Source organism: Megalobrama amblycephala, linkage group LG7 (genome assembly GCF_018812025.1).
Source record: "Megalobrama amblycephala isolate DHTTF-2021 linkage group LG7, ASM1881202v1, whole genome shotgun sequence".
NCBI classification, from domain to species: domain Eukaryota; kingdom Metazoa; phylum Chordata; class Actinopteri; order Cypriniformes; family Xenocyprididae; genus Megalobrama; species Megalobrama amblycephala.
Window position 1 is genome coordinate 9670944 of NC_063050.1, and position 17714 is coordinate 9688657.

The window sequence follows — 17714 nt, forward strand, 5'->3', positions numbered from 1 at the left end:
CTGATGCTCACGTGTCCACTGTTGGCTCTTTCGGCGGTGGACAGGGGTCAGCATGGGCACCCTGACTGATCTGCAGCTATGCAGCTCCATATGCATCAAACTGATGCACTGTGTATTCTGACACCTTTCTATCAGAACCAGCATTAACTTCTGAAGCAATCTGAGCTACAGCAGGTTGTCTGTTGGATCAGACCACACGGGCCAGCCTTCGCTCTCCACGTGCATCAATGATCTTGGCCACCCATGACCCTGTCGCTGGTTCACCACTGTTCCTTTTGATAGATACTGACCACTGCAGACCGGGAACACCCCACAAGAGCCCACAAACCCAGATTATACAAGCACAAGTATCTTGTATGGTATTTTAGTTATTAAATATAATACAGAAATCATTCACATTTGTCTCAGCATAGTTTTGTGAAGCAGAAAGTATTAATCTCTGTTGTATTTATCATCTTCACTTTGCTGCATTTGCATTGGTATTTGTGTCTCGCCATCTAATAAACATACAGTACAGTCCAAAAGTTTGGAACCACTAAGATTTTTAATGTTTTTAAAAGAAGTTTCGTCTGCTCACCAAGGCTACATTTATTTAATTAAAAATACAGTAAAAAACAGTAATATTGTGAAATATTATTACAATTTAAAATAACTGTTTTCTATTTGAATATATTTCACAAAGTAATTTATTCCTGTGATGCAAAGCTGAATTTTCAGCATCATTACTCCAGTCTTCAGTGTCACATGATCCTTCAGAAATCATTCTAATATGCTGATCTGCTGCTCAAAAAAACATTTAATGTGTACAATTGTACAAAATATTTGTGTACAATATTTTTTTTCAGGATTATTTGATGAATAGAAAGTTCAAAAGAACAGTGTTTATCTGAAATCAAATCTTTTGTAACATTATAAATGTCTTTACTGCCACTTTTGATTGATTTAATGCATCCTTGCTGAATAAAAGTATTCATTTCTTTAATTTCTTTTCAAAAAAATAAAAATAAAAATTCTTACTGACCCCAAACTTTTGATCGGTAGTGTATAATGCTACAGAAGCTTTGTATTTCAGATAAATGCTGTTCTTTTGAACTTTCTATTCATCAAGGAATCCTGAAAAAAAAAGTACACAACTGTTTTCAACATTGAAAATAATCATAAATGTTTCTTGAGCAGCAGATCAGCATATTAGAATGATTTCTGAAGGATCATGTGACACTGAAGACTGGAGTAACGATGCTGAAAATTCAGCTTTGCATCACAGGAATAAATTACTTTGTCAAATATATTTAAATAGTACACAGTTATTTTAAATTGTAATAATATTTCACAATATTACTGTTTTTTACTGTATTTTTAATTAAATAAATGTAGCCTTGGTGAGCAGACGAAACTTCTTTTAAAAACATTAAAAATCTTAGTGGTTCCAAACTTTTGGACTGTACTGTATATAACATAATCCTATGTTGTTTCACTGAAAACAAGTTTGATTAGATTATGCAATTTAGTTTTTAGTTCGTTAGTTTTTATTTGGGGCCCTCTGCTGGTCACGAGCGATTAAACCACTCTGTGCAAAACACTCCTTATAAATAAAGTATGGAATACAATATTGTATTACCTTATGAAAATTAGAACTTTGAGAAGAGTTTTTATCACTTTTTTTTAGAGCATCCTTATAAGTGTAAAATGATATAAGAGTCACACTCCTCTGTTGCGCATGCGTCAAGGCTGAGCATATGGGGAGAACGCCAATCTCAGACAAAACGCGATAATGCTGGTAATTAAAGATCTTTCTGATTTATAATGACGGTCAGTCAAGTATGAAGGTCTATTTGATCGGGTGAGAGAGCTGTGATATGTCTAAGAAGAAAACAAGATCGCAAACAAAGCTAAGTGGACTCGGCTTCGTTGAACAGGTGCCTGAGATTGATATGGCAGCAGGAAAGGATATCAACATGCAGGAGCTGTCTGAGCTGATCCGAACCATAATAAGGGAAGAAATCAATGCGGCGGTTGATAAATTTCAACTGCAACTTGATGTCGTTAAAAAAGACATGGCCGAGTGTTCCAACAAAGTTGCTGTTATGGAGGAGACACTTGACCACATGGAGAGCAGGGTTACGGCGCTGGAGTTTGCAAACGAAAGTTTGCGTAAAGAGAACACGGACTTGAAAGAGAAAGCTGATCGTTTGGAGAATAACAGTCGGAAATATAACATTCGTATTCTTGGCTTGGTTCGAGATACAGAGAAGGGGAATCCAACAAGTTTTGTGTCCGCTTTGTTTAATGATCTGTTTAAGGATAAACTCCATCGCGCACCTGAAGTGGAAAATGCTCATCGTGTTGGTCCTGTGGCTAAATCGGGTCAGCGTGCAATGGTTGTAAGGATGCACAGGTTGGATACGAGAGATGAGATTCTACGTTTAGCCAAGAAGGAAAAGCTGTTTGAGATTCGTGGAATGAAGCTGCGCATTTTTCCTGACTTCACTGCGGAGACGGCTAAGGCGCGGGCGCGTTTCCGTGAGGTGAGGAACAAGTTATGGAGTGCAGGGGTGAAACATGGGATCATTCATCCAGCTATTTTGATTTTGACTTTTAATGAAAAGACCATTAAGTTTACTGACCACCTAGCTGCAGAGTCATTCTACAAGACTGTGGTTGAACCGGAGATGCAAAGTATGAATGATCATTGATGGTCAAGCATAGGTATTGACTCTGAGCATGTAATTTAGTTTATAGACATATTTAAGTCTGTTTTCTGAAGTTTGAATTATAATGTATATGCTTTCTGTCTTCCGGTTTAAATTATATCGTTAATGGTAACAGTGAGATTAAGTGGCTGGCTTGATTTATAACTTATGATGTATGATTTCATAACCTCAGAAGTTATTTGTAAAATAGTAGGTTTGTCTGAGTTGGCGTAACATCTCAGTAGTTGTTATTGACAAATGTTTATAAAATGGGGGTGCATATGGGTGAATGTGGGTGTATGTGTGTTTTTGTGGGCTGTGTATCTTTTTTGTTTAATTTGTTCATTTGATAGCTCTTTACTATGTTTAATCCAGAAGTTATTACTTGCGTAAAATAAAAAATGGTGATAGATAAAGTACTCTCAAATAAAGGGTTAAAAATAGCTCATTTAAATATCTGTAGTTTGAGAAATAAGATTCAGGATATTACAGGGATTCTTGGAGAATAATAATTTGAATATTTTGGCAATATCTGAAACGCATTTAGATGTAACTATAGAGGACTTTCTTTTGCATGTGAATGGATACCTTTTATATAGATGTGACAGAAATATAAATGGTGGAGGAGTGGCTTTTTATGTTCAGGATCAAATACCAGTAAAGACCAGAAAGGACTTTGGTTGTATTGGGGTTGAAGCGCTTTGGTTGGAAGTGCAGTTGCCACATTTAAAGCCTATTCTAGTTGGTTGCTGCTATAGGCCACCCAATGCACCAATAGTCTGTTTAGATCGAATCTGTTACATGTTGGATAGAGTCTGTGATTTAGATATGGAGATTTATTTTTTAGGTGATCTAAATATTGATTGGAGTATGAATAATTGCTCATTAAAAAATAAGTTGCATTCTATAGCCGATACTTGCAATTTGTCACAACTAGTTACGAAGCCAACAAGAATTTCTTATAATGCTGATGGGACAAAAACGGAAACATGCATAGATTTACTTTTTACTAATGCTACAGATTTGTATTCAAAAGCAATCTCAATTTGTGTTGGCTGTAGTGATCATAATTTAATTGCAATTAACAGAAAAAGTAAAATCCCCAAACCTGGTCAAAAGATAATAATCAAACGAATTTTTAAAAACTTCAATGAGGCTAGTTATTGTGCTGATATTAGAACTATTGAGTGGTCACAAGTCTTAAAAGAGGTAGATTCAGATTTAGCTTTGGAGGTTTTTACAAATTTATTAATGCCAATTGTTAATAAACATGCCCCATTAAGACGAATGACAGTAAGAAATATTGTTTCTCCATGGTTAGATGCTGAACTTAAGGAATATATGAGGAAAAGAGATAAATTAAAATTAGAGGCAAGCTTGTCAGGGGATAATGGAGTATGGGAAAGGTACAAGGAATTAAGAAATTTTGTTACAAAGTTAAATAGAACAAAAAATAAGAACTATTATGAACATAAATTTGAGGAATTAAAATTAAATAGGAATAGATTATGGAATACATTAAACCAATTAACAGGGCGGAGAGATAAATCTGTACCAACATTTTTAGATGTAGGTGATACTTTTTTGACTAAACCTGCTGATATAGCTAATTATTTAGGAGATTACTTTATAAAGAAAGTCCAGAATTTACAAAAAGATATGTCACAGGAATACCCTGATTTATCTTTAAAGACAATTAAAGATACAATCATGCTTAATAAATCATGTACATTTAAATTCGACAGAGTAAGTCTTACTACAGTAGAAAACATATTAAAGTTAATGAAAGATAAACCTTCTGGTGTTGATGAATTGGATGTTAAGCTGTTAAAGGTGGTTGCTGATGTGATTACTATGCCTATATGTCATATTATTAATTTAAGTTTAGAAAAATGTGTTTTTCCTTCTAACTGGAAGAAAGCTAAGATTGTGCCTCTTCCTAAAAACAAGAAGGAGCATTTATCTGGGAAAAATAGCAGACCTATAAGTATCCTGCCGATTTTGAGCAAGATTACGGAGAAAGTAGTCTATGATCAAATTAATTTGTATTTCTCTAAAAATGGGTTAAATTCTCTTTATCAACATGCTTATAAGAAAGGGCACTCTACAACGACAGCCTTAGTTCAGATGACGGATGATTGGTTGCATGAAATTGATGATAGAAAATTAGTTGGTACTGTAATGTTAGATCTGAGTGCAGCATTTGATTTAATTGATTATGATTTATTATTGAAAAAAAAGTTATGGATTTGAAAAGTGTGCAGTCAAATGGATTTATAGTTATCTTACTAATAGGGAGTTTAATGTACTGTTTAATGGTAGTTATTCCCAGACAAAGGTTCTGCGTAGTGGGGTGCCTCAAGGGAGTTGCCTCGGACCACTGTTATTTTCTATTTTTATTAATGATCTGTCTTTTGTTTTAAGGTGTGCCACTATTGCCCTATATGCAGATGACTTGACTATTTTTGTGTCTGATTATGATTCTATCAGAGTTAATAATGTATTAAATAATGAACTAAAATTAATTGAAAATTGGATCATAGAAAATAAGTTAATTATTAATGTTGCGAAGAGTAAATGTATGATGTTGGGAACTAATCATCTTTTAAAAGATTCCCCTGCTCTGAACTTGTCAGTTGGTGGTTTGATTATTGAACAAGTGGCTGAGGCCAAATTGCTCGGCGTGATTGTGGACAGCAGGTTGACTTGGAACGCTCAGATAAAATTAATATTGAATAAAATGGGCAGGAGTATGGCTGTTGTTCGCCACTGTAGGAAATGCATACCGATTTGTGTACGGAAAACTTTGGTGGAATCAGTAGTTTTGTGTCATCTGGACTATTGTTCTATCATTTGGGCTGCAACTACACAGAATAATTTAAACAGATTACAGATTGCACAAAATAAAGCGTCTCGGCTTGTCCTAAACTGTTCTTTTAGAACAAGTATTAGGGACATGCACAATCAGTTAGCATGGCTTCAGGTAAGAAGTAGAATTAATTATTCTCTTATTAAATTCTTAAAAAAATATAATTATTATAAAAGCTCCTGAAATTATTTATAATAGATTGACTTTCTTCAGTGACGTTCATACTCATTCCACTCGTCAATCAAGTGAAGGGCGTTTCTTGTTACCTGTTTGTAGAACAAGTCAACTGCAAAGAACATCGTGTTTTAGAGCAATGGTGGCATGGAACTCGCTCCCAGTGTTTTTGGTTTCTGAGTGTCACAATGTTAGCTTTTCCAGAAGATTGAGACTGTATTTATTTACTTTGGAGTAATGGTAATTATGTAATTAATAATGACTGTATAATGAGCTATGGCAATTGAAATGTGATTTGTATACTATATTATATTATGAGAGTGGTAATATTTCGGATTTGGAAGAGCTTATGTTGTTATTGTTATGTTATGTTTAGTGTATATGTGTTATGCTGAGGTGTGTGTGTGTGTGTGTGTGTGTGTGTGTGTGTGTGTGTGTTGGAACGATTGGAAAGATGTTGTGTGCACTTCTGTATTTTGTCCTCATTGTACTGCCTTGATGTTAATATTTTTGATGATAATGTTAAGACCCCAGGAAGAATAGCTACTGCTTAATGGAGTAGCTAATGGGGATCTAAATAATAAACAAATAAACAAAAGTCTTGTTTTGGAGTTGAGGATCTGTCCCAAATAGAAACAAGGAAGTGAGAGAAAGACAGTTTTATACTTTGCAGAACAACAAAAGCGGTTAAAACCATTCAGCATGTGGAAAGCAAGAGTCTTGTTTCTTCATCTGTACAGGTGAGTTGTAGAGATCGCTTTACAATAAAACAGCTTCTTGATTTCAGACTAATTTCAAAATTATCTGCATCAGTGTTCGGGGAAACTACTCAAACTCTAGTGTGGTAATTATAGTTCAAGTAATGCTTAAAAATGTATTACTAATACTTAATCTACAAATAAAATGCTTTTTTAAATATAATTTATTGCACATAAAATTAGGATCTCAATTAGGGAGGCAGCGTCTTAACAGATCACCAATAAAACACAGCAAAAACATTTATTTAACTATTATTATATTGTTAACCATGAAAGCCTATTAAATAATATTAAAACATTAATGTGTATATCACATTGAAAACGTAAAATGTCACGCTGACTGCAATGAATCAGTCACTTTTTGGCTGAACAGTTCATATTTTGAACCTATTCACTAAAATGAATCAAACGGCTTCATATGAGAGATGCTTCTTTTAACATCAAGCTTGAAGTCGAGCGATTTTCACATACGTTTTATTTGCTGTTAAACTTTACCAAGTTGTACGACGAGCTCTTGCTCGGAAAGCACAATACTGTCACGTCACTACTAATCATCTTAAATACTAATAATCTTAAATTTGCTAACTGTCGTTTCACTTGATGAACTACAAAGGGAACATGTTTATGGATGTAATTAACTGCTAGGTATTTATGTCGGAATATCACACAATTCAATAGCTAACGTTAGTCATTTAATTTCGTTTCCGGACTGTCTACATTACATTAGTTGTGCTGTGATTGGAATATGAGGGAGAAGACCTTTCACGTCAGAAACCCACCTGGCTACGAGACGGCAAGTACTTTAGCAGATCAGATGGATTCTTCTTTGAGAAATTGATTCAGATGAAGCCAACAGGTTGGCTGGACGACACATCTGCGCGCGTTTTCACCGCCGCCATCTTTGGACTGATCTCAGAGGATTCTGGCTTGTACACGGTCGGCGTGGATGTTAAACTGCTGCCTGATCCTGATACTCAAATACAACTAACTGTCAGAAGAGGTGAGGGCTCTTTAATATCAAAAAGGTTGTCTTCTTTTTTTTTTCTTTTTTTTTTCCACACACATCCCAGCTAACAAATGATATAAGAAAGTTTTCCTAAGTTATGAAAACGTTATTTCCGTTGTCTGAAGATTCAAAACACTTAAAAATGTCTTAAAATGTACTTTAAAAAAAAAAAAAAAAATATGTGAACATTAATGGAACGTTACATTTTGCAAACATTATAGGATTGTTACTTTTGAATGTTCCCTGAGCATTCTAAAACAAGTGAGCATTCTAAAACAAGTAAAAAACAAGGAACATTTAAAACTTTTAGAAGAGCGTTAAACTAAAATGTTCAAAACATTTTTTTATGAGCAATGTATAGACCCCTTAAAAGTTTGTAAACATTGCAACGTTTCCTGGTGGGTGGGGCTTAGCTGGAGGCAAAAAGAGAAGCTGGACTCAATATTGACAAGCGTAAGCTAGCATGTTTTAGGAGGGATTTATTAAACATAGATGCAGAAGAAGGTTCAGAACTGTCCGAATATGTACAGTCACGGACTCTGACAGCTATTTTTGTAAATTAAATTAAGCTTTGGATATTTCCTAGACAACATATGAATTACTTTCGGGTGGTTCGGGGAATTTTTGCAAGGCTTATTGTCTAATGTAACCTAATGCTGGGCTAACTATGATTAAGGGTAGCAATGTGGATTATTTTAAGAGCCCATTCAAAGGATGGCACACACATCTATCGCTGTATGTTTGTTTAACATTTAAGCTAGCTGGTGCGCTGAAAGTTGGCGACTTTTCACCTATAAAACAGAAACTTGCTGATTTGTACTAGATAAAACCAACACAACATTACATATGCATCGATTATTTTACCTGATATGAAGTGTGCACTGCAAACACAAGCATTATTTATGATCGTCTCCGTACAGTCTGTACGCCGTATTGCTTTCAACCACAATTATATTTTTGATTTCTGTGAAGGAATGTCTGCCGGGATCTGGTAAAACTTTAGTTTTGAACCAAAAGTCCTGTTCCTTCTATTCTGGCAGCCAAAAACACAACAAGACAACATTTTAAAGTCAAAACCTAAAACTTTTAGCGCGCCCGCTGTTAGTTCTTATTTATGTTTTGCCTCCAGCTAGAGCGGTGACGTCACAGTGACGTAGGTGATTAAGGGGTCTATAGATAATGTTTGTGGCTGACATTAAGGACATTTTTAAAGACCGATAATTTTGAGGAAATACTGTGTTAATGTTACTGGAAGAACGTTTGTTCATAACTTTGAGTGAACCTCACCTGTTCCCTGTTAGCTGGGATGATTGAATGCTGAAGTCGTATGGCTGAAGGAGCGAATCTTGAAAGTTTCACGTTCCTTCTCTGCACAGCTGAACCAGAGAGACCCACAACATCATACTTCGGTAAAGTTGGTTTTATATTCGCACATTCGGACATCCGTATTCAATAGTCTTATCAATCAAACTATATTGGACATTCAGTGGACATTCACAAGTAAATATGCCATTAAAACAATACTTGCCTATTTTGATCGACTGTGAAAAATGTTGTAAGTTGACAATCGTTGGTTGTCAATATCATGTCGCTGCTTAAAATTCGCAAACATTAATTTATTGCACATTTATTGGAAAGTCTGAATTTATCAGAAGTCCGAATGTGCGAATATAAAACCAACTTTACCCAAGTCAACATCATTACCTAGAGGTACCAGAGTAAACCAGGAAAAGAATGTATATTTAATCACACAAAAAATACTCTTAAAATATAATTAGCGATTGTCAGCAGCACAAACAGTCCTGCAAATATCACAACACCGAACTAGGCCAACAAATAGATCAGGGTGATCTGTATGTCTGTCTGTGTATCCTATTTAGAGCAGAGCACCGATGGTGTGAGGACCCTATTATAATTGCTCAGTCTATTATTCTTGTTCTCTGAAATGAATCGCATTTTTGAGGGGCCTAAACATGCTCAAACTCATGAAATTTGCACGTCCGTCAGAAGTGGTGAACATTTTCGTATATGGGTTTCAGAATAGGGCGTGGCAAAATGACTCAATAGCGCTACCTACAAAGATTTCAATTTAGCCCTTCACGCTACATTTCACGTATGAAATTCAGTACACACAACTAACAGCCCAATACCTGCAAAAATGTCCCAGGGTGCAAAATCTATAAAGCCAACAGGAAGTCAGATATTTAGAATTTTCTCTGCAAAATTTTGCCATTTTTTGCCATTTCCAGACGTTGTACTTTAACGAACTCATTCTAGAGCTTTATTCAGATCAACGTCATATTTGGTCAGTCTAATCTTAACGCCTTAGTGATGTTAAATTCCAAAGATCTTGAGTTTTCGTTGAACGGTGCGTCCGTGGCGGCCTGACAAATTCTGTTTCGCCATGAAATAGGAAGCTGTTGTAACTGAAGCATACAGTGTCCAAACTGCCCCAAACTTCACATGTGTTAAGAGTCCTGGCCTAAAGACATCTACATGCAAATATTCAGTTAGTCATAGCACCACATGTTGGCAACAGGAAATGGTATGCTTTGTACTGTAATTCACTCACAGAAACACTTTTAAATATGCCATGAAGTAGCAAACATACTAGAAACTCATTAAATCATGCAACACTTGGCTAAACGCTAATGTATGTGATTAACACCACAGAACAGGAAGTTGTTGTAACTCAGGCATACAATTGCCCTGTCCAAATACCCACACTTGTGGTCTTTGCACTTGTGTACTTACATGATGTATTTCCTGTATTTGGCTCAAGTGTTCAAGTGGGCGTGAAAACTGCAAGTGTGTTTAGAGCTTTTGATTACTCGATGAGACACACTTATAGTCTTGCAAAAAATGCAAGCGTTTACAGATTTTTAAAAATTATTATTTTCAATACTTTGCATTTTAAAATACACTTCAAAATGTCTTCTAAACTGTCGTTCTATTGTTCATTCTATCTTATCCATGTCTTTTAATTACACACACAGCTAGTTGTGTCTTTCTACAGATGGGTCGGGAAGAGGAGTCTTTCTCTTTTCTACACAATCTTCACTCACTCACGCTTACCAGCTATAGTGTATTTTGTTTTTTTACATCCAGTTTCTGTGTCTTATCACACTAGGATCAAGGTCTTCAGGATTAATAGAAAGTTATAGGCAGATGAGTTTGATCAAGATTTGAGGACCCCTGCACTAAAGTCTACAATGCACCTGAAAAGTAAATATTAAATTCCTCTGTGATTTATGATTGATCTTACCATTGAGTTACAGTAATTATCTCATTGTTTAAGTTAGGGTTACATTAGCATAGTAGTGTTTGAAACAGTTCAAATATTAAATGTTTTTGTATTTCATGCTTTTGGGTGAAAATATGGGGTATAAGTTTTTTGTTGTTGTTTTTGCAACTTCACTGTATTCATTATACACTGATCTCACACAGCTTGTTTATACTTGAGAAACTTTATAGTTAACAGTTATACACAATGCAAACGAAGAGTCTCTCCTGAGATCTAAATTAATTTCAGGTTAGTCCAGTGCCTTATTTGTTGCTTGATCACAAAATTAAAGTCATGCAATTCTAAATTAAAGGCACAATTTAAAATGATTGATTGTCGTTGCATTAGATAATAAAATATCAAACCATTTTTTTTTTTTTCTCAAGAAACTGATATCTAATGCAATGGCATTCATACATTTTAAAGTGTCCAAATACTCTCTAAGGCCACATGAATACATAACACTATAATATACATTGTTATGAAGTAAAGCTGTGGTTATATGGTGTAGTGATGGATGTGGAAATGAAGGGAAGGAGAAGTTAAGCATTGCTCCACACTTTGTGTCAGTACGGAAGATAGAGTTGTTTTCCAATGTTTTTATGTAGTCAAAAAGTGGCATAAATCTTCACCATGTGGAACTTTATTCTTCTTCTCTGGTCCTGCATTCGTATCGGTGAGTTCAAGATGTGTATGTGTGACTGTTTTACACTTCTCTGATTTTCACTGGTCTTGTATTTCTGCAGGAGTCTTTATAAATACAGTAAATATGCTAATCATGGCTAATGATATTTGTGTTTCAGCTGTTGTTGTAGGAGCTCCACATACAGTTACAGGACACAGAGGAGAGAGAGTTGAGATCAGATGCTCATATAAACCCGGATATGAATCAAATTCAAAGTATTTTTGTAAAGGAGAGTGTAAATACGTTCCAAATAAAAACATCATGGTTGAATCAGGATCTCCAGCTAAAGACGAGAGATTCTCTCTGACTGACGACAAGAAGAACAGAGTTTTCACCGTCAACATCACTGATCTGAGAGCAGAGGATGAAGGACAATACTGGTGTGCTGTGAAGAGGACTTTGCTTTTTACTGACATCTATTCAGAGATTTTGTTGAAGGTTAAACAGGGTAAGTGATTCATGTGACTTCTGCTTAAATTGAATCTTTTTTTTAACTATCAGCCCATTTTTAATGACAAGCATATGTGTTTCATCAGGTCCGTTGACTCCAACCCCTTCACCTGACACAGGTAAACACCTCTCCACATCTCACAGCTGATATTTCTCTCACGTAAAGATCTGTCATTTAATTCTGTAAAACCATTTAAGTAGTTCATTTTGTCTTTTTGTATTTCCAGGTTCATTTGGTATCATCATCACAGGAGTTTTGGTTTTGCTCCTGATAGGTGCTGTATTGCTTATAGTGGCCATACGAAAGAAAAAGCAGACTTGTGGTAATATTGAATAATATATGAATGCATAAAATCTACATTACATCAGTGAATTCAGACACTTTATAGTCCCTAATAATCAGATTCAGATTCAAGTTCAGATTGCTTTTTAATCAGATTCTTGCTGTGTAAACAAAACAATTGAGACGTTGACACAATCTCTGGATTCAAGCTAACATGAACAACTGAATTCAAATACTGGAAGAAGTTTTGAAACTTAATTTCATCTGTCACAGGTCCGGTCTCCTCCTTCACCAAAGGGCTTCGGCTGACATTAAGAAAAGGAGAAGAGGTGAGGCAGGAACATGTCCATTATTATAAACTGTAGTTCTTCTCAAGTAAATGTCATGGTTCACTTTCTTGCTCAATAATGATGAAGCAATCATCTCCTCCTTCCAATTTACAGAATAAATATGATAAAGGAAACCCGACTGGCCTGCCAAACTCGCACACAACTCAATGTGATATTTCTGCAGAAAATGAGTTTCACAGTCCCGTGAACACCGACACAGACCTCGACTACACAAATGTTACTTCTGCAGTGACAAACAGTCAGAATCTGGATCAGATCTACACAGAACTCAACGCCAGTAGACAGAGTCACATTTATCAGTGTCTCAAAGCTGATTCTGCTCAAGAAGAGTCGATCTATCACAATATTGATCAAATTACTGAATTAAACACTTGTACTCATACTATCGATGTTCACTATTTAGGAAATGGCTAATCAGCACAATGACATCATGACACGACTGATCGGCTGGTGACCTCACAAGAAAACAAACTCAGGAACCACTGTTTGAATGGCCGTCAATGGAGAAAGATGCTGTTGAAGCCATATAGTGTAGTTATGACATCTACCAGCAGGGGTTAATTGGTTCCTGCTAACCAGCTAAACCTCAACCACTCTACAAAAACGGTAGATTTGACAAATTAGCTTTTGATTGAGAACTTAAATTAGAAAGAGCTTTATTGCTACTAAACAAATATAACATAAATATAGAACAAGTAAATAGGAAATAACAATATATACACTACCAGTCAAAAGTTTGGAAACATTACTATTTATATTATGTATATTACAAAGTCTCTTATGCTCATTAAGGCTGCATTTATTTCATAATAAATACAGAAAAAAACAATAATATTGTGAAATATTATTACAATTTAAAATTATGGTTTTCTATTTTAATATACTTTAAAATATAATTTATTCCTGTGATCAAAGCTGAATTTTCAGCATCATTACTCCAGTCTTCAGTGTCACATGATCCTTCAGAAATCATTCTAATATGATGATTTTATGTTCCGTTATTATCAATGTTGTGTTCTGTTATTGTGTTGCTTATTATTTTTTTGGAACCTGTGATACTTTTTTCAGCATTCATTGATGAATAAAAGGTTAAAAAGAACAGCATTTATTCAAAATATAAATCTTTTCTATCAATATCAATCTTTACTATCACTTTTTATCAATTTAACACATCCGTGCTGAATAAAAGTATTAATTTCTTTCAAAAAAAGAAAGAAAAAAAAATGACTGATCCCAAACAGTAGTGTATATTGTTGCAAAATATTTCTATTTTAAATAAATGCTGATATTTTTTACCTTTTTATTCTTCAAAGAATCCTGAAAAAGTATCACAGGTTATAAAATAATATTAAGCAGCACAACTGTTTCCAACATTGATAATAAATCAGCATATTAGAATGATTTCTGAAGGATCATGTGACACTGAAGACTAAAGTAATGATGCTGGAAATTCAGCTTTGCATCACAGAAATAAATTTATATTTTAAAGTTTTATATTAAAATAGAAAAGCACAATTTTAAATTGTAATAATATTTGACAATATTATTGTTTTTTCTGTATTTATTATGAAATAAATGCAGCCTTAATGAACATAAGAGACTTAATTCAAAAACATTAAAAATAGTAAGGTTTCCAAACTTTTGACTGATAGTGTGTGTGTGTGTGTGTGTGTATATTTATTATATAATTTTTTAGGGATGCACCGATACCAATTTTTAAGGGCCGAGTATGAGTAACGATACTTTTTTTCTAGTACTCGCCGATACCGATGCCTATAATTTTTTTTTATTATTTTTTTTTTATGTTGCAGTTTTCCGAGCACAACACAGTGAGACTAATGAATGTAGGACAGCTTCTTTATTATTACCCTAATAAAAAAAGTCATAATTTTTAATGTCCTTGTCACAAAATTAAAGAACAAAAATGTCACAGTGTCCAATACCAGTTAATACAATACATTTGCCTCATGCAGTGCAACACATCTCCTTCACATGTGTTGATTGTGGCCTGTGGGATGTTGGTCCACTCCTCTTCAATGGCTGTGCGAAGTTGCTGGGTATTGGCAGGAACTGGAACATGCTGTCATATACGCCGATCCAGAGCATCCCAAACATGCTCATGTCCGGTGAGTATGCTGGCCATGCAAGAACTGGGATGTTTTCAGCTTCCAGGAATTGTGTACAGATCCTTGCAACATGGGGCTGTGCATTATCATGCTGCAACATGATGTGATGGTCGTGGATGAATGGCACAACAATGGGCCTCAGGATCTCGTCACGGTATCTCTGCATTCAAAATGCCATCAATAAAATGCACCTGTGTTCGTTGTCCCTGAGACGGTTTCTGACAGTTTTTGCAGAAATGCTTTGGTTATGCAAAACGATTGTTGCAGCAGCTGTCCAGGTGGCTGGTCTCAGACGATCTTGGAGGTGAAGATGCTGGATGTGGAGGTCCTGGGCTGGTGTGGTTACACGTGGTCTGCGGTTGGATGTACTGCCAAATTCTCTGAAATGCCTTCGGAGACGGCTTATGGTAGAGAAATGAACATTCACTTCACAGGAAACAGCTCTGGTGGACATTCCTGCAGTCAGCATGCCAATTGCACGCTCCCTCAAAACTTGCAACATCTGTGGCATTGTGCTGTGTGATAAAACTGCACATTTTTGAGTGGCCTTTTATTGTGGCCAGCCTAAGGCACACCTGTGCAATAATCATGCTGTCTAATCAGCATCTTGATATGCCACACCTGTGAGGTGGATGGATTATCTCGTCAAAGGAGAAGTGCTCACTAACACAGATTTAGTCAGATTTGTGAACAATATTTGAGAGAAATAGGCCTTTTGTGTACAAAGAAAAAGTCTTAGATCTTTGAGTTAAGATCGTAAAAAATGGGGGCAAAAACAGAAGAGTTGCGTTTATAAATTTGTTCTGTGTATAATGTATACAAATTTACAAAAATCAACAATAGACAGTATATGTGTGTACCGGCATGTACAAATGCAAGGAAATGTAAATAATTATGGTGTGATAAATAAATAAGTAAATGTATAAATAATGTTGTTTAAACTTGTTTAAATATCCATATTTAAACAAGTTATGAAGTATCGAGTTTCCGCCAGACCACCTTCTGTATTCAACGTATGCAGAAGGTGTAAAACTCTTGCAGTTCACAAAGCGTGCTCTATGTCATATATGCCTAGGATGACTTGAGGATGAGTAAAGCTTGGGGTTACAAAGTCTGTTTCGCCATGAAAGAAGAAGCTGTTGTAAGTCAGGCATACCAGTGCCCAAACTGCCCCAAACTTCACATGTGTTAAGAGTCCTGGCCTAAAGACATCTACATGCAAAATATTCAGTTAGTCATAGCACCACATGTTGGCAACAGGAAATGGCATGCTTTGTACTGTAATTCACTCACAGAAACACTTTTAAATATGCCATGAAGTACCAAAAATACTAGAAACTCATTAAATCATGCAACACTTGGCTAAACGCTAATGTATGTGATTAACACCACAGAACAGGAAGTTGTTGTAACTCAGGCATACAATTGCCCTGTCCAAATACCCACACTTGCGGTCTTTGCACTTGTGTACTTACATGACGTATTTCCTGTATTTGGCTCAAGTGTTCAAGTGGGCGTGAAAACTGCAAGTGTGTGTAGAACTTTTGATTACTCGATGAGACACACTTATAGTCTTGCAAAAAATGCAAGCGTTTACAGCTTTTTTATTATTATTATTATTATTATTATTATTATTATTATTATTATCAATACTTTGCATTTTAAAATACACTTCTAAATGTCTGTTCAGTGGTCGCTATGTAACTAACAGAAGACACAATTTTAAAATTATGGTGCTTCTTTGAAGGGATAGTTCACCCAAAAATGAAAATTTGATGTTTATCTGTTTACCCCCAGCGCATCCAAGATGTAGGTGACTTTGTTTCATCAGTAGAACACAAATGATGATTTTTAACTTCCACCATTGCCGTCTGTCAGCCGGATAATGCATTTCAATAGGAACTCCATCTGTAAGAGTAAAAAAACACGCACAGACAAATCCAAATTAAACCCTGCGGCTCGTGACGACACATTGATGTCCTAAGACACGAAACGATCGGTTTGTGTGAGAAACCGAACATTATTTTTTACCTCTAAAACAGATGTCCAACTGCGTTCAGCACTCGATTAGTGAGGTCTGATCACGCTCTGACAACGGCAGTGATGTCTCGCGCTTATCCTTCAATGAGTGCCAGACATCACTTCAGCTGTCAGAGCGCGATCAGACCTCACTAACCGAGTGCTGAACGCAGTTGGACATAGTGGTGTTTTAGAGGTAAAAATACTGTTCGGTTTCTCACACAAACCGATTGTTTCGTGTCTTAGGACATCAGTGTGTTGTCATGAGCCGCAGGGTTTAATTTGGATTTGTCTATGCATGTTTTTTCGACTCTTATTGATAGAGTTCCCATTCACTCCCATTATTTGACTGACAGACCGCAACGGTTGGAGTTAAAAATCATCATTTGCGTTCTACTGAAGAAACAAAGTCACCTACATCTTGGATGCGCTGGGGGTAAACAGATAAACATCAAATTTTCATTTTTGGGTGAACTATCCCTTTAAGTGATAAAAAGCAGTTGCAAATGAAGTGCAAAATACACATAGCCTATATCTTTGCATTAATAAAATGTGCAACACTTTATATTTTACTACCAAATTATTTGTAATATGTAATTATTTTAACTTGCAGTTGAATGTTTTCCTTGACATCTTGCAATTTCGGGGCATGTGAGTTCCCAAACATAATACATGATGGCAAACACCTCGAATACCACTCCGAAGCTGGTAGCAGGAAGTGTGGCAAATACAAATGACTGACATAGTCCTCCTATATTTATATACTTGAATGCATATTGCCCACCGTGCTCTGTTTTACTAAAGCCACTTGGTGGCAGTGTCACGGGTGCGAGGACCCTTTCATTGCTGCTTGCAGCTTTATTAGTATGTCTGTTCTTGTTACAGTTCATTCTATCATTCGTTTTGTTTATCTTTCATACAGTCTGTGTGTTGTACAGTCTTCTGTGGTTGATTCTTTTATTGTTTATTCTGTCTTTATTCAGTCTGTTGTTCGTACTGTCTATAGTTTGTTGTTTATTCT

The 17714-nt window shown here is 35.6% G+C and overlaps 1 protein-coding gene across 1 annotated transcript; it reads left to right on the forward strand.

Moving 5' to 3' along the window:
• The first annotated feature begins 11289 nt into the window (after positions 1-11289).
• LOC125271269 (CMRF35-like molecule 7) lies at positions 11290-13326 on the forward strand. The gene is made up of 6 exons (XM_048195342.1): positions 11290-11456; positions 11584-11913; positions 12002-12034; positions 12143-12238; positions 12472-12527; positions 12642-13326. The coding sequence occupies exons 1-6, from the start codon at positions 11414-11416 to the stop codon at positions 12960-12962; spliced, it is 879 nt and encodes a 292-aa protein (XP_048051299.1). The 5' UTR covers positions 11290-11413; the 3' UTR covers positions 12963-13326.
• Positions 13327-17714: the final 4388 nt, after the last annotated feature.